The sequence below is a fragment of the Python bivittatus genome, unplaced genomic scaffold (assembly GCF_059951505.1).
Source record: "Python bivittatus isolate LINGU-HERP-01145 unplaced genomic scaffold, Pbiv_v1 ctg000700_np1212, whole genome shotgun sequence".
NCBI lineage: Eukaryota > Metazoa > Chordata > Lepidosauria > Squamata > Pythonidae > Python > Python bivittatus.
The window spans coordinates 33099539-33121637 of record NW_028277098.1 but is presented as its reverse complement, the minus strand read 5'-3'; the positions used below and the strand labels follow the sequence as shown (position 1 = coordinate 33121637).

The following is a 22099-nucleotide window of genomic DNA, read 5'->3' as shown; positions in this document are numbered from 1 at the left end:
AATCCTTTTAATTTATTGCTTGGCATTTAACATGACAGGTTAAACATGTGGAATGTAAGTTTAAAACTTGAATGAGCAGTGCTAGTAAGTCCTGTAGAAAGTAGTAGTTTCCACACACTTTTCACACACACACACACACACACACACACACACACACACGGCTGACATACTGAGGTTTTTCGGAATGCTGATCAGCAGACAAAAGAATCTTTGTAATCTGGGGAAGAAACTGCATCCTTCTCTTGGGCTGTCCACTATTTCTTCTTGCATGCTAGATCCTCATGTCAACAGTTGCATTATCAACAAGCAATTGAAAATTTGTATTTTTCAACTTACTTCTCTTGTATGAAAAGGTAATAAAAATAAAATGTATGGACAAATGTTAAGGGTAATAAATTTTACTCTTCATATTTAGGCTTCTGAAATACAATTAGGTACCCAATCCAAAGCCACATAAAAACATTTTCACTTAATTGGGTGCAGGGGTTTGAATTTTTGAAAACTTTTGTAGTCTTGTGGTTATGAAATTTGTTCCAGCTCTTTGTTCCAGCTCTTCTTTCCCGCATTCTTCCACTAAAAAACAGGTGTGGTACAACTTTCAAAACAAGACAGTTGTATTTGAATACAAAATTTGACAATCTCAAAAAAAAACACTTATACTACAAATTTCAGCTCCTTGAAAAGAACCATATAAAAAGTTGGTTTGCGCTTTGAACAAGAACTGAAAATCTCTCCGCTAAGTAAAGGGCAATGGGAAGTAACAAAATTTTAAATTCAAAGGGCATTTGGATCTTTGCTGAAAACATATCAAATCAAATCTTTATTATGGTCAGACCAACATGAGGGTGGGGTACAGTCAATTGCTGAAAACACGTGTATACAGTTTCTCACTTCTGAGAAGCAATGTATAGTCAGAAGCCTAAGTCTCAAAAAACAGCTTTTGTCAATGCACATTTCAGAGACAATCATCTACCTTTTCCAATATGGCTCTAAGAGATGTGTAAAGCAATTATTTGGACAGAAAAACATGTCTTGAACTAACTAGAAAAGAGGAATGAGATACTTAATAATAGAACACGACAGAGTTTTCCTTACCATTAGATTGCCACATAAATCCACTAGGAATTATGGCTTTATACTGGAATCAGTGTTTGCCTTAAAGAGCTGTGGAAAATGCTCTGAAGCTGAAATTTTATGTCCCCAAATATCTTGTTTCAAGGCATGAATACAAGAGGTTAGAATGGTCCATTTTGTTGTGACTAGATTACTTCCAAAAGGGGGTGTTTTCAGTGTTGGAAAGTTTCAACCTTGGAACATTTTCCACATCTCTACAGCCTTGTTTATGGAAGAACCTAAATCCAATATGATGGCCTGAATCAATCTTCTCTCCAAATGATAGTTATGGAAAATGAGTACATAGAACATGCCCATATGACAAATCTGGAATAGTGTCAGCAAACCTAACACCAGAAAATAGTATCTGGGTGCAGAGAACATATAATCTGATAATATAAAATATAATCTATGTTTGCATTAGATACTAGTTTCCCAAAGCACTAGAGTGTTGCTTCCATTAAAGAGAAAAGTGAAATACATCAGGTGTATTATTTTATATTATATATATTCTGATTTATTAAATTTCTCAAAGAATGAGATATGCTTACAGACGATGTCATTTAGAAATGATACTGCATCATCTATCCATTAAAAATGCTTCAACTCCTCTAACAGAAAGTGAGTACACCTAAACAAACTGTGAAAATTAACACTGAAATTAAAATGAAATTAATGCTGTTATTAAACGAGCCAGCCAACTCCTTGTTACTGCTGTAGTTTAACTTAAACACATATACTAAGTTACTTCCAAAATTCAAGTTTTTTGTTTAAGCAAGTGGAAATCTAATACAGTTAAAATAAGTAGCATTTCTGAATCACAACTTATACATATTGAAATGATATATTAACTAAAAATATATAGCAAATGCTACACAGCTTTTTCAGTCATTGCTATTTTTCAGCTAATAAAGCGTACCAAAATGCCTTCTTTATTTCATTAAGAGAATGGAGAAGGGAATGGATATGTAGAACAAATATACAAGGAAACATGCATCATGGTCTTAAACAAGTTACACAGAAGTCTTATGGGCTTCTTTGAGATCTTCTTCCATGTAATTGCTTTGATCCAGTGGTTTCTTAAAGATATAGCAACTCTTGACATGTACCCACAACTGCTTCCCCATTTGTTTCAACAATGGAAAGAGCTTTGCAAGAGCATTCCTCTGGCTGTGCAAATCTGCCCCCACACAAGTGTGCACCTGCAAATTAGAGCATATATAGGGTTCTGTACAGAACTTAGCGGATGTGTTCGAATCAGGGTGCTGGAGCATTATCCTGGAAGAGGCTGCATAAAACAGCTCGACAAAGACTAGGTTGAAGCACCCCTTCCCTCTATGGCCTAACTGGTATTCTCAAATTGAAACGTTGGTTCAAAAATCAAACCTCTTCAGAAAAAAGTCACAGTAACCATTCTATATATAAACAGACTGTAGCCACACAGTTTATTTCTCACAGTTCTCCTGACAACTGAACATTATTTAAGAACAGACTGTATACACAGATAAGAAGAAACATACAAAATGTTTTAAACGATGCACAACAAAATCCAGCAGTATAAAAGAATGCATGTGAAGTCTCACTGTTCAGGCTAAATTTAATCACTTGTTTAAATAGTAATAAAAATACAATCTTGGATCTTGTGCATACTACAAAAGAGGAAAATTATTACCATATATGATTTATATTAGGCAGTTTTCTTTGATGAGTTGCATTAACAACTCTAAATACAGAGGCAGAAGGCTGTGTATTCCATAGAGTTAATGGTGGGGATTTAGAAACTTTACACAGTTACTACCACTGGCACTTTTCACCATATTTTTGTACACATCACATGGTCATTTTATATAACATTACATTTAAAAATATATCTGCATGACAATTTTATAATATTCACACACCATGAGCTGGTTAAGGAAGCAGCGCCACAGTTGCCTCCTGTAGTGCTTCACTCTTGGTAAATAAATTTGTGGTAAAAAGGAAAAAGAGGAGGAGGTAAAAGAAACACCTACGTAATTAAGCAGCTCCAAGGCCTATTATGACCATCCCAGGGACAGTGATTGTTTTAAGAGTATGTTCTAGAAGCAAACACTGCCACAGGCTAAAACTTTGTTGAAAGAAGTCAGTTTCTGTGCTGAAGACTATTTTCACAACAAAACTGCAAACTACTAAACTGTTTCAAGGTAAGTATTTCATTACTTCTTCATCGCATAATAGCCCAAGTTCTTTAAGCCTCTGGAACTGACTATGCTTAATGTGTGCTTTCTTTTCTGGCCACACTTTTATAACTCATCTCTTGGATTATTTTTTTAAATTAGAAAAAAGACTAATGGAGTGAAGAAAATCTGCCCAGTAAAGCCACCTGCACACTAGGAATGTTCAACCGCTGTTTAGTGATCTAGTAACAAGACAGGTCAGAGAGCTGTATTTTGACAAGGGCACCTGGGAAGCTCTCATGCAGTGGATGACATTCCTGGGAAAGTAAATGTCTTTCCAAAGTGGGCACAGAATCAATGAGCCTGCCGGTGTTGGGTTTTCAGAAATGATACTACATTTCAGGTTGCGCATCTGCTTTCCTTGTCATCTATTGGCAGGAAAGTAGTTGGGGTCAAGATAATTATAGCTGGGGCCTTGGGACATGCAGTAGTCTCTATCTAAGAACATTCCTGCTCTGTAAATAGGCTCCAATCGGTGATTTTCCTTGTGAATATCTGTTTCATGTAGACTGAAAGAAAAGGAAAAACCATTATTTGTGAAGTATGACATTGCTCAAAATCTGCTCACTATCTCAAACAGGGTATGTTTACATACTTATAGGAATGAATTCCATATATAAGGAAAGTATGCTTTTCAAAAAGTATTGTCTCCAGTGTACGCATGAACATTTCAACACGATTTCCTTTTTAAACCATACCTACTCATGGTGCTAATCCCTTTGGGGAAAAATATGCATAGTGCAGAAAGGAAGAAACAAGCAGAGTGCCAAAGAAATTAAGACATGGGATAAGAAAAAGACAGTTATCACCAATATCGTGAACTACACATTTCCATACTTCTCTATCCTTGCAAACCATCCTTGCTTTTCCCATGTCAGTGCACTACTTCGTACATTGCCTTTTGTTCTTTAAACTTCTCATTCTTTTTCTGAGGACCTCATCAACTCCATCTAACCACAACTGTCTTGGTAATTTCCGTCCTCTCAGCCCATTCATTTTTTTTAATGTATTTATTTCAAGTCAATTCACATTTGTTCTCTTTTACGACCAACCATTTCAAAATGTTTCTTTTCTACCTGTCACTTTTGTATTCAATCCAAATTCATTCAGCACCCATACATTCTTGACTCTCTCTCTTCCTGCTTAGCCCATACATTTTTAAATACCCCATTCTACTGCATTCAACTTACTTTTATTATTCTCCTGACATATGACAGAAACATATTTTTATATACAGCTACTTTAGCTTCTTTTGACATTCATTTCTTGCAACAAATCACATTTATCCATTACTTTTCTACCAGCATTTGTACATCTTAACATTTCTCTATCCATTTTCTCATTTTTAGTAAATAGTCTACATAAATGTTTCCATCTTTAGTATATATTCTGCACATATTTATCTACTTACTCCAGTATTTGCCATTTATATATTTAAGTTGCAAATGTTCCCTTCATTTTCCCTTGGATCTGCAATACATATAGTTGTGAGATCCAAACCTGTGGTTGCATCACACAATCTATCTAATATCTAATGTAAAACCTTAGGGTTTATTCAGCCAATAAACATGTATACAAAAGAACATGCACATTTATATCCCCTACCAACACATATTTAATATCATCACAAGCATCCCTTATATATTCCAAAGGAGTTATGAACTCTACAATATGCATTTAAGCCAAACATTTAAAAATAAAGCCACTGTAACTGTCAATGCTTGTCTTCAGTGCATGCTGCTTACCAGTCAGAACAAGAATCACAAAAATCCAAAGACAATTCTGGAGGGCAGTCTTGACAGTGCCACCGAATGCCTTGAATGGGATCAGTTCCACAGTTATCACACTGAAAACAAATTTAGCAAAGTGAACTTAGGGATTCCCCTCCAAAAATACAAAGTTTGCCAGATTAACAGTTGTACAGTATAGGTAACATAACTGCAAAATAAAATTATCATTTATTTATATTTATTTACTTATATATCAAATTTGTCACTGCCCATCTCATTGAAACAACTCTGGACGGTTTACAAAACAGTTAAAATCAATTAAAATTACAACATTACAATCTACTATTAATAAATAGAAAATAAATACATCCAAGAATAATTGGCAGTCACTCAGGGAGTGTCCTCAAGGTGCCAGCCAGCCCCAGGATTGGGTAAGATTGTTATCACCCCACACAAGCTTAATCCTTTCTGGAAGGCCAGGAGGGTAGGGGCCTGCCGCACCTCTGCAGGGAGAATGTTCCAAAGGGCGGGGGCAATGGCAGAGAAAGCTCTCCTGGGCCCCACCAGCCAGCCTTCTCTTGCTAATGGGGTCCGCAACATGCCCTCTCTGCCTGACCATGTGGGATGGGTTGATGTGACAGGGGTGAGACAGTCCCTCAGGTAGCTTGGACCCATGCCATGTAGGGCTTTAAAGGTGATAACCAATACTTTGAATTGAACCTGGAAGCAGATTGGGACCCAATGCAGTTCGCAGTAAAGGTGTTATATGCGCCATTCTTTACTGCAATGCAGTAAAGGTGCTAGATGTGCCGTTCTTGGAGCGCTCAAAATTGTCCGTGCGGCCAAGTATTCTTCTTTTGAGTCTTTTTCCCCATTGTCAACATGACAAAGCAGCAATCTAGATGTCAACATTTCAAACTAAATTCTCAAGCAGCTTCTTTGTTATGCCTCTTCTCAGTTTTTCCAATTGATTTCTCATACACAATTGTTTTGCCTCCTCCAACCAAACAGTTCCTCTTTTCATTCACCTGCAGTTCCTATATCTTTATGCCACTGTGCTATAGACTTGCTTTCATCTCACTCACAATTCCTCCCATACTAAATTCCCTTAACAACTAAGAGAGAAAAAGGAAAAAGTTTCCATTATCTTCTAACTTTATGTTTTCTGGGAGTGACATGCGATTCCAGGCCAAAGTTCAGATATCACTGTGATGTAAGTAAACAGTAGATTCTTTTCTCTGATTTTCAGATATCCATATTATTATTGAAGAGGAAAAACATGGGGAATCTGAGAAGTTGAACATTAGCCATCATGGCTAAGGGCCAGGAATAAGAGTTCTTTTCTAATAAATCAGAAGGTATTGGACTGGGAAAGTACATGAAACAAATTACCTAGTTTAAAAAAAAATTATCACTAGTTTCCAAGCTCTGATGCTCAGGTATAACATTCTTTTTCAGAAATTGTAACAGGAAGATTTCTCAACATACTGCTTATGATGATCTATTAATATATTTAAATAATTTCATCTCTGTAAACGTTCAAGAGGATAATTTCATAAAAAGGGTTTTCTTCCCTGTATCACTTATCTGTTCAGAAGCCCCAGTGATTTCAGTGGGGTTTGCTCCCAAACAGTACAAAACAAGTTTGAATGTATAATATAACCAATAGTTTTATGTGGAAAGCTGGCTATATTAAAATCCTCCCAAATTTCCTCTGAGGCCTAATTTATAGACCTCAAATACATCTTCCATTAGAACAGGGTAATTATAATAGCCTGACTCTTTTAAGTTAGTTACATTGCTTGGGAAACTTAATGGCCTGAACCCAGAAGATCTTATTTCCAAGGAAGCAGCCACTTACACAACTGAGTAAATACAAGGCCTCTGGCATCTTTACCAACCTTAAAACCAATGTGCTGAACAAAGCCACTTTCTGCATGTATTTGCTGCACCTTCTGCTTCCTCAGCTGTTTTAGTTTCAGCAACTCTTTATATTCTGGTAATTCACGATATGCTATAGGGATACTTTCTTCATCCTATTTCAGAGAAAGAGAGAATTGCAACTTGCTAAAGTTACTGAAAGCAGTATTAAGGTAAAAGAAACCATACAACCTAAACAGACTCCAGAATAAATAACAATCTATGATGTGTCTGCTCATGGCTGGTATCTTGAAAAATGGCTCAAGTTAGTTTAAAATTGCCCTGGACATTCCATAAGCATTAATTTGATCTTTTTTGCTTAGTACTACAGTACCACATACAGTGGGACAAAAAAGTATTTAGTCAGCCACCAATTGTGCAAGTTCTCCCACTTAAAAAGATGAGAGAGGCCTGTAATTTTCATCATAGGTATACCTCAACTATGAGAGACAAAATGGGGGGAAAAATCCAGAAAATCACATTGTCTGATTTTTAAAGAATTTATTTGCAAATCATGGTGGAAAATAAGTATTTGGTCACCTAAAAACAAGCAAGATGTCTGGCTCTCACAGACCTGTAACTACTTCTTTAAGAGGCTCCTCTGTCCTCCACTCGTTACCTGTAGTAATGGCACCTGTTTGACCTTGTTATCAGTATAAAAGACACCTGTCCACAACCTCAAACAGTCACACTCCAAACTCCACTATGGCCAAGACCAAAGAGCTGTCGAAGGACACTAGAAACAAAATTGTAGACCTGCACCAGGTTGGGAAGACTGAATCTGCAATAGGCAAGCAGCTTGGTGTGAAGAAATCAACTGTGGGAGCAATAATTAGAGAATGGAAGACATACAAGACCACTGATAATCTCCCTTGATCTGGGGCTCCACACAAGATCTCACCCCGTGGGGTCAAAATGATCACAAGAACAGTAAGCAAAAATCCCAGAACCACACAGGGGGACCTAGTGAATGACCTGCAGAGAGCTGGGACCAAAGTAGCAAAGGCTACCATCAGTAACACACTACGCCACCAGGGACTCAAATCCTGCAGTGCCAGACATGTCCCCCTGCTGAAGCCAGTACATGTCCGGGCCCGTCTGAAGTTTGCTAGAGAGCATTTGGATGATCCAGAAGAGGATTGGGAGAATGTCATATGGTCAGATGAAACCAAAGTAGAACGTTTTGGTCTAAACTCAACTCGTCGTGTTTGGAGGAGAGAGAATGCTGAGTTGCATCCAAAGAACACCATACCTACTGTGAAGCATGGGGGTGGAAACATCATGCTTTGGGGCTGTTTTTCTGCAAAGGGACCAGGACGACTGATCCGTGTAAAGGAAAGAATGAATGGGGCCATGTATCGTGAGATTCTGAGTGAACACCTCCTTCCATCAGCAAGGGCATTGAAGATGAAACGTGGCTGGGTCTTTCAGCATGACAATGATCCCAAACACACCGCCCAGGCAATGAAGGAGTGGCTTCGTAAGAAGCATTTCAAGGTCCTGGAGTGGCCTAGCCAGTCTCCAGATCTGAACCCCATGGAAAACCTTTGGAGGGAGTTGAAAGTCCGTATTGCCCAGCGACAGCCCCCAAACATCACTGCTCTAGAGGAGATCTGCATGGAGGAATGGGCCAAAATACCAGCAACAGTGTGTGAAAACCTTGTGAAGACTTACAGAAAACGTTTGACCTCTGTCATTGCCAACAAAGGATATACAGTCAGGTCCAGAAATATTGGGACATCATTGGGCTGACTAAATACTTTTTTGCCCCACTGTAGTTCAGAATTAAATTGATCCAGAATTGCGAACACTACTGAAACACAACTGTATTATCACAATAAAGAACTGCTACTCTATTGTGTGAAAATCTCCCAGCTTATCTAAATAAACAAATGAGAGATTTTTGACAAAACATGCACCTACCACCACCATGTAGTCAGAATATTAAGTAAAGAAAGACATGTCACTTTCCAAAAATACAAAAAAGCATTATCTGGGATGTTAATATAACTGATGTGATAGCCATTAAAAGAGTATTTATCCTTTGCATGAAATTTTCTAACCTGAAGATGTTTGCATCAGAAGGAAATTACGTTTTTCTTTTTACCCACTTGCTATAATCTCAATATCCAACACACAGCTGGCAATCCATGAATACACAAATGATACACAATTATTTACTGAGTAAAAAAATAATAAAATGGAAAGCTTTATGGTAAATTTAATTCTTACTGTAAACTGAATACATACTTGCACATTAATTAACTCTACTGAACTGAAACAAACTTATTCTCTAATCAGTGTGATTACAGCAGTTGATATGGAGTACTGAAAAATTAATCCAAAATTATATCTCCTGATTTGTTACAGTTTTACCCAATCTTTTCTTCAAAAGCCTCAGAGTAGCCTACACAATTTAAATACAAAGGGTTCCTACCACAGGTAATAAAGACATGTTTGCATTGAAGAGACTTTGTACTAGTTTCCCACATACAATGTGAACAGAGAGACAATCACAGCATACTACAGTACTAAGATACAATATTATTTTGGAACTGATTCCTTCTTGAATATACATATTCCACCATTCCTTTTAAAAATTAATATGAATTCAGAATCAACTGATTCACCACCAATTGTAAAATACATTGAAAAGCAAAAATGTGGGGGGTGGAGACAGACCTTGAAAGTGCTAATAAGAAGAGTAAACCCTGAGAGCAGAGATAGAATTCAGAAAGAACTGTACATTATTTTGAATTATTCTACACCATTGATGCATGATTTCTAATTATTCCGCATTAAGTTTATTCTATCCTAACCTTATTTACAAGATAACTTTATTATCCTTTAAAATGTGATGAAGAGCACATTTGGTTTCATAAAAATAAAACTAGAAAACAAACATATTTCAATATACTTTAAAATATGGTTATATAATGAGAATTTTTAATGTGGCTTTATTTAGTTTTTGCCACTTTATGTTTCCTTATAAACCAGAACATTGAGGCAGGAGATTTAACAGTGGAAGAACAAAATGCCCAACAACTCTGAGTCACCCAGAGTCCCCCCAATGGGGGGAGATGGGCGGGGGAGAAATTTAATAAATAATAAAATAAAATAAAATAAACTTTGTAAACTGGAAAAAACAACATTATGATTTGATTTGAGTTATTTGTCTCATATGAGCTTTTCCCATAAAAAAATAAAAACAGGAGTTGTCTTATGCTTTCCTGAATTGGGGGAAGGACAAAGGCATGTGTGTTTGTGTGTACGGATCTTAGAAAAGATTGTCCACTATATCTCAGACAAATTAGAAGGGAGTGGCCTGTGCCTTCCCTGATCAGATTGGCCTAGCATAATGTATAAATCAGACTGTTTTGGGCATCCACTGCTGATTTGAAAAAGGAATGCTGTTTTAATTTTGTTTCCTCCAAATCTGAAACACCAAGAATCTATTTCTACTGCATTGAACAGACATAGGCATTCACTGAACTTTTACTTATATAGCTATTTCTGGTCCTTGTATTAATTTATAGCACTTTCCTACAGAACACTTTTAAAAATCCAGTTGAAATACAAAACATACTGATGGTTCCTCCTCTACTTCGTTGGCCATGTGACTGTGAAAACAGGATCTGTCATCATCTTCATCCATATACACAGGAGGTTCATGGGATGTCATGAAAGTTGAAGGCTTGAAGAGATGTTTATTCAGAGGATGTTGCCGCCTACTAGAAGACTGCAATAAAAATAACTATTTGTTAAAAGCTGGCATTATATAATTTTTATAGCACCACTTTAGAAAGAAAGCTTCACATAAAATATTTCTCATTTTCAAGTGAAAGCTATCCTTTTCACAAAGTCAAAAAGCCAATACAGTAATACCTCGGTTCACGCTCCTGTTCACAAACAATTCAGTTCGCGAACAGCAGCGTTCGCAAAATTTTGCTTCCGTTCGCAAACTCCGCATCTGGTGATGAACACGACCCGCGGCCATCTTCCCTGCTCTGACACGTGGTCATGGCTTCCTTTAGGCGAGATCACGGTCGCAGACAGACACTTGCTGTGAAGCTTTTTGGTGTCGCCTCAAGCAAGGTTGGTGTTCTCTCTCTTCATACTGTACTGTACTTTGTTTCATATTTTTGTGGTTAAAAAAAAATACATATGGTTCAGAACGGATTAACCTTATTTACATTGAACCTTATGGGGAAATTTGATTCGGTTGGTGACCAATTCGGTTCGCAACCAGAATGTGGAACAAATTAAGTTCGTGAACCAAGGTACCACTGCAATAATATATTTCAATAATTAATTGCCACAGGAATCCCTCTTGGCATGATGGAGATTTCTAATAAATGGTACTCCCCTCCTGCCACTAAAGAAAGGAAGAGATAATCAAACCTGGGTTTTCACAGCTTAGCTTGGAATGTTTAAATCTTCCCATTGCAACCTTTGGCCAAGACTAAGACATGATGTAATTTGAGGCAGCTACTATACAGTATGAAAATATAGAGTAGAATCCTCTCCAAACACAACTAGAATACAACAAATGAACCAGGAAGGCAGAGTAGGACCTTACACTGGATTACATCTGCAAAAACTGGTTAATTAAAGTGTGGTTTTGTTGCTTCTACTGTATAAAGGGAACCTTCACATTAAATATCCATTGTTCACTTTATATACCGTATCTAGGGAGAGAGATGTGACTGAAAGTGTGACTGACAAATCAGCTGAAGTGCTCTTCTCGCAAACAAGTCAAACAGCACTAAGTATTTTTGATAAGGTCCCTATGAAGATCTGACAAATGGATGCCTTAATGGAAAACAATATGACTTCTGGTAATAGAAATTTTAACGTGAAATGGTTTAGGTAAGCATTGGTTTATATATCCCATGGAAATACATGCTCTTGCTATCTAGTTATTGTAAAATGTAGTCTGCCTCCCTTTCTGAAAAGGAGAGATGTGGGAAAATTGTATTAAGAGTTTTGTACAATAGATGTAAGCCAATAGAAGAGAATGTGTGTAGCGCAGGGTTGAACTGTGGAGTCCTTGGGGTTCTTTGAGCTTGATTGCTAGCACTGAAGATGTTATCTAGCCGGGTAACAAAATGTTTGCAAGAAAACAACCAAGCTCAGAGAACCCCAAGGACTCCATAGATGTAAGCCCTAAGTATTCTGTGCATACCCTGCTTCTTGACATCACCCAAATACATATGTTGATTATGAAAGAATGAAGGTAAAATAAATTTCTAGAACTCATGAAGAGTTATTTTTTTGTATTAAAAGGGAATCAACATGGATATTTTAATGGAACAAGTACAGATCATTGTTCTCAGCTCCAATATAATTTTTAGCTGAAAATTGCTACTTCAAGGACAGGAGATCTTGATTTAGTGATTGTATCAGAGACTGTGTCACAATTTTTAGTACCATGAAGGAAACCTTCAAAATGTAGGATGGTTCATGAATGTTCCACAATTGAAAGTACTGAAAAGGCCCAAACTTGTGTATGCAAAGTATTTGGCTTGAATTTTAGGCCTATCCGTATAAACTGAAGTTTCTCAATGACTCATCTCAGAAGTGACTTCTTTATGTATTTGTAAAAAGCCTTTCATATTATGTCATGTACAAATATAACATTTCTTTTTAAGGAAAATAGCCCACCTCTTCAGCTACCCAAGATCTGAATAAAGTATGGGGCTTTGCAATTGGAAGCTTCTTACTGTAGAGAGGAACAAAAAGCTCCTTTGGTCATATCTGGATGAAGGTGGATGAAAGGTCACTGCCTGATCTGTGACAACATAAATCTGCCCATGGTGGTTATTCACAATGGTCTCCGTAGCAACCAGGACAGTTTATCTTTTTGTTATTGTTCATGACATGGATATGCTGAGATTTTATTTTGTTTGCATGTTTCATCATTGGAAGCCATGTGCAGAGCAAGATAGCAAAGATGAGATGTTTACAAAACAAGAGTATTATCCCTCTTCTCTGGAACAGGAACAAATGACTAAGAAACTCAAGCAAAATAAAAAACACCAGAAAGAGAGGGAGATATATGAAGTAAGAGAAAACTGTTGGAGCAAAAATGATTTAAAAGAAGAGCCGAAGCAGCAAGTTCTGTCCTGTGTAAAGGGAGAGAAAGAACTGGGGAAAAATGTAACAGCATCAGATCTCATGTTAAAATCAGGTCACATGGTTCTTACCTTTCCTGGATGGAAAGAAAGAAAAAGTACTAAGTGATTATTCAACCACCAACCAACCAACCAACCAATCAACCAACCACTTCCCTTTAATCAATTTGCAAACATCCACAAGTACACAAATACTAGGAAGCTATGCAAATGACTGTTTAAGAAGATTAGAGATCACACTACCATTCTTTCCCATACAAGTCATACAATCATTCAAGTTATTACTGACCCCAAACACTAATTCAGAACTGCCAGAGACTCTCCAAAATATGATGGAAAGGAAATGTAGACTGGATTATCAGCATACTGTTACTATTACACATCAATTCCCCTTTCCTTGGATGATGTGTCCCAGTAGTTTCATATAAATATTGAAAAGCCTAAGAAGCAAAATCAAAATTGGTATAGCATAAAGATAAAGGGATTGAGCATAAGTCTCCCAGCATTACTTTTAGAAATATATCACAAAGGGAGACTGGAATCACCAAAAAATCTAAGCAAGGCACCCTAGAAGGAATCCATAATTAATAATATAAAAGTCTGCCAGCATAACTAAGGGGAAGACAACCCCCATCCTTAGTTCCTAACAAAGATAATTTACAGACATCATCAAGACTGTTTCATTCAAAAATCAGGTCTGAAACCAGACTGAAATGGATCTGGATAAGCAGTTTCACCTGGGACGTCTTTAAACTGGTTGCTATATGTGTGCTCAAGCATCTTAACTAAAAAGAATGCTTTATACAGTAGTTGATGATGATTATTTAAAGCAGTAGGATTTAAATACTGTATATTTTAAGCAGAGGTGAAGAAATACCATTTTTAAAAGTCAGAATGGAAAAATTAAATATTGTGGGCTGCATAAAAATCTTTTAACAATATCTCTGATATCTGTTTAAAGTCTGTTATACCATTATTATTCTCAGCTAATCACAAATATTTTGGAAAATAAATTGTTCAATTAGTCATTTTTCCAAAATAGCATATTTAGCATCAGTTGTTCCCAACTTGTAATTTGTACATTTCTGCCAGCCAGCTTTCATAATGACATTTTCCATATTAAACTGTCAACTTTACCGAAACATTTTGTACTTAAAATTTTAAAGAAACAGACAAAATTGACTTTATTTCACTAAGGCAGAACATAACTCCATTATTACTATGTATGTTCAAAATTCACATGCTAGCAAAATAATAGGATCTTCCGATACAGATTAGAGCCCTACAAGGAGAAAGAGGTGCCAGATGTTCAAGCTGACTTTAGAAAAGACCAACAAACATGAGACATTATTGTTGATACACACTGGATAACTGAGAAAGCCAAAGGATACCAAAGAAGTTATTGTGTCAATCATGTTAAGCTGTGGAATGTGCTTAGAAAAATGGGAATTCCAGAACATTTCACTGTCCTCTTGAGCAACTTATATACAGATCAAGAAGTACAGAATGGACAGAACATGGTGAAACAAACTGGCTCCAGGTTGACAAAGGAGTGAGGCAAGTCTGTATACTCTCCCCTTATTTATTCAACCTATATGCTTAATATATCTTAAGGGAAGCTTAAGGTCAGCGTGGTTTTGAAATTGCAAGAAGAAACATCAGTCACCTGTGCTATGCTGATGACATTATCCTGTCAAGAAGCACAGTGAAAAAATTGGTCCTCTTTATATTTACTGTAATTTTAGTCCCAACTAATGACAACAAGTAGAACAATCAGCCTTAGAATTGACAATGAAGAGATCAAAGTGGTAGACAGCTTCTGCCTTTTAGGATCAACCATCAACAATAAAGGAACAAGCAGTCAAGAAATATGCTGCAGACTAGCACTAGCAGCTACGAAGGCCTTGGAAAAGATATTCAAATGCAGTGATACATCTATATGTACAAAGATCAGAATTGTTCAAGTTACAGTATGGAAGTGAAAGTCTGACTGAAGAAGCAGGATGGGAAGAGTATTTATGCTTTTGAACTTTGGTTCCCCTAAACCAATTTCAGGTGCATGAGTGTATGTAAGGATAGGGACATGACAACAATTATGACTTTAATCAATCCTCCAGGTAACGTTAATACTGCATTTATTTTACCTAATACTTTATTAATTTTATATGTATCTAGTAATAATAAAACAATGCTGCTTTATATTAAGTGTTGGTCTGACACTGAGATAGACCCAATATCTCTTTTAATGATTCCACAGAGTAGATCATCCTGAGAATGAAATCAGTTAAATTTGCATGCCTTTCCAGATATATAACAGGACTAGGAGCGGTTGGGATAAGGCAAACATTTGATTTATAGTTAAATAATGTAATTATTCCTTTCTAAACAACATTTCTGACTTACTTCGGGAAAAAAAACACAAAAATCTTTGGGAAATAATTGGTTATTTCTATACCTGATTCTTCAAATGGTTATTTGAGAACTCACACAAATGAGTGTTTTTTACTGCAACTAAAGAAGCTGTGAAAATTCACAGATGAACCTTTAAAGGACACCAATTACAGGTAAATAACCTTTTCTTCTTCATCATGGTATCTATGGATCACACATATGGCTGAGTAATACTACATAGAAGTAGGCACAGGTGATCAGGAAGCCACCATTCTGCCAAAGACAGCCTCCACACAAGATCAAACATCTAGTCAGTAGTACTTTATAAACATTGATGGTAGTGCCCATGTAACTGTTCTAAAAAACTGAGATAGCAGAATGTGTCTGAAGGGAGCAGCAGATGTAGCTACAGTGCAGATGGAACTGCCTCTGATGATACTGAACAATGTTAATTAGTCAAGTCATGTTGGAGTACAGCAGTGTATTGTTCCAAATATTCCTCCTGTCCATTCAGTGGTGAAAAGAGCTCCAAACTGACTTTGAATCTTAAAGTATGACAGTGAGGAGAAAGATAATAACAGTGATGACTTTATTAAGAGGGAAGGTGTTACTGAAACATTTAGCCTCTCTACTTCCTCAGAGGCAGATGGAACAAAGTGTTTCTAACTGCAAAATATAAAGGTAAGTTGTAAGAAAAAGAAAACGGTAGTCTTTACTCCTTAGATGCATTAGACACCATATGAACCAACAAGTCTGCCACACGATTATTGTATCCATATTCACTGTCATACCAGGAGACCAGCTTGACAAAAGGATCACTGAGAGCAATGCCAGCAGCTGCATAAAAGATGTAAGTGGGAATCACTAATGAAGTCACAGGAGACCACCTGGTCCTCTGTGTATCCCAGAATACCCTTAATTGGACCATCAGCAGCTACCTTCACAACTTTCTTAATATCATCATACTTGGATGGTTTCTCTAAGCAGCATGTTAAGTTCACAACAGAAACATTTGGAGTTGGGACACAGAAAGCCATCCCTGTGAGCTTTCCATTCAGCTCAGGAATGACTTTGCCCACAGCCTTGACTGCACCTAGAGATGCTAGGATGATATTCTGAGCAGCTGCTCTCCCATCTCTCCACATCTTCCCAGAGGGGCCACCCAGAGTTTTCTGTGTGGCTGTGATGGCATGAATTGTGCTCATAAGATCTTCCACAATGCCACAGTTGTCATGGATGACCTTGGCCAGTGGTGCCAGGCAGTTTGTAGTACAAGAAGCACTGCTGACGACTTTCAAAGACTTGTCATATTTCTCATGATTGACACCCATCACAAACATGGGAGCATCAGCTGATGGGGCAGATATTAGAACACATTTACCATGATCCTTCAAGTGAGCACTAGCTTTCTCTGTGGTGGTGAATACACCAGTTGATTCCACAACATATTCTGCACCGGCCTCACCCCACTTGACCGCTGCAGGATCACGCTCTTGGAAAACAGCGATCGCATGTTTTCCTTTCTCAGCTTTGACAGTTTCATGGAAATGGCGATGAGCGGAGTCACATTTAAAAACATACACCATGTAGTTCAGATCAATGAATGGGTCATTGATAGCCACAATGTAGACCTTATCACGAGACAGCCAATATGGCCAAATCAATTGATACAAATTTTCACCATCTTTGCCTCTGGAAAAAGGTTCCCAAGGGATCCTGACCTTACTTAGCTCCGCAGTGCAGCGAGGAGGTCGTGAGGGAGAAAGAGTGAAAGGAAACTGTCTATGGAAATAAGGTTTGATGGATCCACCTTTGTAGGCTACTAAGGAAGTAACTACAGTGGTGGTAGTCATTCAATAGGCATAGAATGAAACAGATAGAAACACCACTTGCCTGTGAGATGTGACTGATTTGGAATCTCTGGAAAAGAAAGCCAAACTGATTTGTTTCTATATTATAAGTAGGAGCCAATCATCTAGGAAGGAGAACACCATGATACTCTGCATGAAAAAATAAGCTGAGCACCATGAATTTTCTAAAGACTGCATTTTGTAAAGAGCTAAAGATAAAACATAAAATTGGAAATCATAAGACCTACTGAGCAAAAGAAATTGTTTTTGCTAGGTGTGAACAGGGGCAAGAGAAATATGGAAGTCTGCATCTTTCAAATCGATGGACTCTAGTCCTGGATCTACTGGAGTAGATACGGATTTGAGAAAAATACACTTCTGCTCCCATTATGACTTAATTGTCCTTTTTAAGAGAAAATAATGCACTCCCTCTAAAAGGAACAGACCTGTCTTGAATCCAGGGGAGGGAGAAAAGACCTAGAAGGAAAGCTCCAGAATCCACCCGCTTTTGGCTCCAATATCTTCCATGTGGTAGCACCAGTGGTATAACCTGAACCTTTGCAGAGTGTCCATCAGTGTTCACATAAAACAAAGAGAAAATCCTCAGGCTTGCATCAAGCTTTCTAATTCAGGCTGGAGGACTGGAGCCAGGGGTTTTGCTGGAAGGCAAAGTCTGTTTCCATTCTTTTTGCTCCACATTAATCATGTGGAGCAGTATTATTTTGTTTTGCAACTTGGGAAGCTTGTAGCAGTTTGGATGGTAACTTAGGTGGCTTCTCTTGATCTGTGGATGAGTTGTTTTCCTACTAAGCCCTTGGATGTTCTTTAAACAGAAGGTTCATGCTGAGAAACTTCAATTTAACAGTCTAAGCAACTATTTAGTTGCTCAAGTGGCAAACACTGAGGACATAAAGGGGGTTCTCCCAAAGTAATACTCTTAGGCAGCATGACCAATTTCTCCTAGCCTGTTCATTAAAATTCAGGAAATGGGGGGTGGGGGGAGAGATTGACAATCTGACCTTCATCCAAAAAAATTAGGCATAGAAAAAGTCATCAGATGGCAGTTTGCTGCTGTTGTTGGAGTGTTGGCACTTTCAAAAGTGTACCTTCAGTTCTTGTGATAAAATCACAAGAGGTTCTTATTTCAGGAAAACATTTCTAGGAAGGAGGCTAAGACACTGGGAAAAAAAAGGCTATTAAAAAGTAACTTGGTTGGGGGTTCTGTCAATATAGAGGGATGGAGTAGGGCTCCTGCCAAAAACTTTTAGTTCTAGAGAGTTCTGAACAAGGATCTTATGCAGGTTCAAGTATCCATATGTGCAATTCTGAAAGACCACAATGAAGAAAAACAGGTTGTGCACCCATGATCTATTCACTTAAGAATAGACTAACCATAGTACAAGAAAATATGGCTCTCATTTAAGAAGCCCTGAATCTAAACAATGGAAAGGGCAATGATAGAAAACATCTGAAATTATGATTGGTTAAGAGAATATGGACTGGCAAAAGAATGTGAATATGGAGTATATCTCTAAATTAAAGTCAAGTGTAGTTTTGCATAAGTGTTCACATTTAACAATCTTTATTCATATGTAAGAAGATCAGCCCTTAGTTCCTAAACATACCATATTGAATGATCATGTCAATTCTACTTAAACTCAAATAGAATTTTCTGCACGGAGACTGGGGTCTTTGATTTCACAAAGTTCTGTTCAAATCCAGTTGGACCCAACAATAATTTGAGAAACAATCTACTTCAACTCAGATTTAGAGCATTCTCCTTCTCATATTTGATTTGGGGCCCAAATTTTAATTTTTCTTTGAAAACCCAATTATCACATTAGCTGTCACTGAAAAAAATGGATTTTTGTTGTTGCTGTTTGCCATTACAGGATGGTTTCATGAACAATGGCTCTTATTATGGACTGAAGGACAGCAAATCTCAGAAATAAATGCAAAGCCTTGCGATTTACCTTTTTAGAGTATAAATACAAGTTTGGTGTTCTGCCTGGAACTGGAATACCAGCTTTAGTCAGCTTTATGAAATACTTCTGCACTCTGCTGGCAACCTAAATAGAGAAAAAAACAATTAGAAAATATGTATGGACATAATTCTTAAACACTAGTTATGTAATCTAGGTGTTAATTAAGAAAAATAAATATGAGTGATTCCTCCTACCATGCTGTGTTCTATATTACGAAAGGAGAAGAGCAATGTACTCATCTCCACTCATAAGGGCTCTTCATTCTCATCTTCAAAGCTCTCATCAGGACCAACTTCATTAGAAGTTTCCTGAGTTTTCAATCCACATATAGCACTTTTTCTGGTGTATTTAGAAAAATGGTTTTCACATATTTAGAGTCTGATCTGAACTAAAAACAGTTTATTTATTTAATATATTTCTGTGCTACTTCCCATCTAGTCACATCTCAAAATGTTCTGAATTCTCCAGCATTACCTCAGCAAGGGAGCCTAGTTGGCAGCAGGATGGCATATGTTACAGAAACTGTCCCTCATGAAGGAGTGTCTTCTGATATAGATTGGGCATTTGTCATCTTTTGAAATATACATCCTTATTTCACTGATTAATTTTTCTTTTTAATATTTAATGAGGCCACTGGAGGAGGTCATTTCTTAGCTTGAGGTGTGGTGTCATCAGCGTGCTGATGATATTCAACCATACATCTTTGTCCCTTAGTCGAGCAAGCGAGGCTTTCAAGGTTCTGTCTCAGTGTCTGCAGGTTGTGGAGATCAGGATGGGGAAGAACCCTGCCAAGATTGAGTGGCTTTGGATTTTGGGTCCTCTGGATCCCAGAACTGGAAATTTTCTATCTTTGCTTCTGGACAGGGTTGAATTCCCCTGGTCAGACTTAATGACAAATTGAGGGTCCTCCTGGACTCATAGCTCCTGCTTGAAGAGCAGGTGGCAGCTGTGGCAGGAAGATTTTTGCACAAATTCATCTTGTGTGCAAATCTTGCTTATACCTGCATCAGGAGGCCCTGCTTGCTGTCATCCATGCCCTAGCCACTTCCCAGCTAGACTACTGCAATATGCTCTACATGGGGCTGCTCTTGGCCATATGGAGGGTACAAATGGGCCAAAACACAGCAGCTTGGGTAGTTATGGGCATACCTAGGTATGTTCATGCAACACTGCTACTTAGCAAGGTAAACTAGCTTCCTATAAGCTTGTAGGTACAATTCAAGGTGCTATATACCACCTATAAAGCCCTACATGGCACCAGACTGTTATTTGCAGAACTGCTTTCTCCCAGTGATATCTGCCCATCCCACACATTCTAACAGGGCAGGCACACTTCTCTGAAGTATGCCTCCTGATGAGACCCAGGAGGCACGCCTTTCCATTGTGGCACCTGCCCTCTACAATGATTCCCACTCCATACCTGGACATACAGCTGGCCCCAACCCTGTTGGCCTTCAGAAAGGCAGCAAAAATGTAGCTTTTTTCTCAAGCATTGGGGCTGGAATTAGTGGAACATTCCATCTGAAAAGGTACCTATTCGATTTTAATTGTATTTGCTTTTTTTTTTTTTTTTTTAAATTGTACACTGTCTGGAATCACGACGTTTGTTTGGGAGGCCATATACAGTGGTGCTTAAAAGTTTGGGAACCCTTTTGAATTTTCAGTATTTCTGCATAAATATGACCTAAAATGTGATCTGTTCTCTACACAAGTCCTAAAACTAGATAAAGAGAACCCAATTAAACAAATAAGTCAAAAACATTAGATAGACAGACAGACAGACAGACAATCTAAGTGACACGTTTACAATATTCATATAATGCATACAAGAATATACTTTTTAAGACTTCATGATGTTCATATGAAAAAGGTTGCTAATGTTTGTCTAATATTACTTAGGTGCTGAGATAGATCACACATTTCAAAATATGTTGATTACCATGGTAAAGTCTCTCTCAGGTCAATCTCTACTCCTGGGGATTTCAGAGACATATCAATGGAGGGGTTTTTTGGCAGCAATACAGAAGTTTGCCAATGCCTTCTTCTGGAACATTTCTCAACTTTCCAATCAACCTGCAGCTTTGTCATAAAGTTCAATAATACTCTGTAAAGTTCCAGTAGTCTCTGTTGCAGTTGTTAGGCCAGGACCACACCATTGTTAGGCCAGTACTTCACGCTTCTCCTGCCCTGCCATGCTCACCTCCACTTCACCTCCCCCCACTTATCTCCCCCCATCTCTGTCCTTTTGGTTGCCCTGCACTCCGCCGCTGTCACCTACCCCTGCTGCCCCCCACTGCCCCCAGCTGATCTTCGCCATCTTCTTCCTCCTACTGGTGAAGAGATGAGCCTGGCCGAGGCAGCTGCTGGACCTTCACAAAGTTCTTGTAAACGTGGGTGGGCTACAAGCTCCCAAATTTTGATCACGTGATTGTGGGGGCGCTGCAACAGCTGTAACTTCAAGGACTGGTTGGAACTACCATTTGTTCAGCACCGTCGTAACTTCGAACAGTCACTGAATGAATGATCATTAAGCAAGGACTACCTGTGGATTCCCTCCTTCCCGTCACTTATCAGTCATAAAATTAAAAATTAAATACCCACGTACACACACACACACACACACTGCTTGACTTAAATGAAAAAAGAGCTTAAAATAGTTCTACATCTGAAGATATAGCATAACTAATGCGTAACTAATTTTGCGTAACTAATTAAGCAAACCTTTTTTTAAAAGCAAAAAACTTTTGTGGCAATCAGTAG

At 37.9% G+C, this 22099-nt stretch overlaps 1 protein-coding gene and 1 pseudogene across 5 annotated transcripts in view; both read right to left on the bottom strand.

Annotated features, from left to right (window-relative positions):
- Window positions 1–22099, bottom strand: part of ZZZ3 (zinc finger ZZ-type containing 3) — a 90556-nt gene that overhangs the window by 18659 nt on the left and 49798 nt on the right. For 3 of the 5 annotated variants that reach the window (XM_088128399.1, XM_088128400.1, XM_088128398.1), the window contains exons 8-11: window positions 19328–19423; window positions 10566–10718; window positions 6961–7095; window positions 5075–5175 (exon numbers count right to left, since the gene is read on the bottom strand). In XM_088128399.1, the coding sequence (XP_087984525.1) occupies window positions 5075–5175; window positions 6961–7095; window positions 10566–10718; window positions 19328–19423 (485 nt within the window). Of the gene's footprint in view, window positions 1–371; window positions 3839–5074; window positions 5176–6960; window positions 7096–10565; window positions 10719–19327; window positions 19424–22099 lie in introns of those variants that run through there. The other 2 variants (XM_015887321.3, XM_015887322.3) reach the window with 1 other exon arrangement.
- On the bottom strand, window positions 14874–18477 carry LOC148214164 (glyceraldehyde-3-phosphate dehydrogenase pseudogene; annotated as a pseudogene).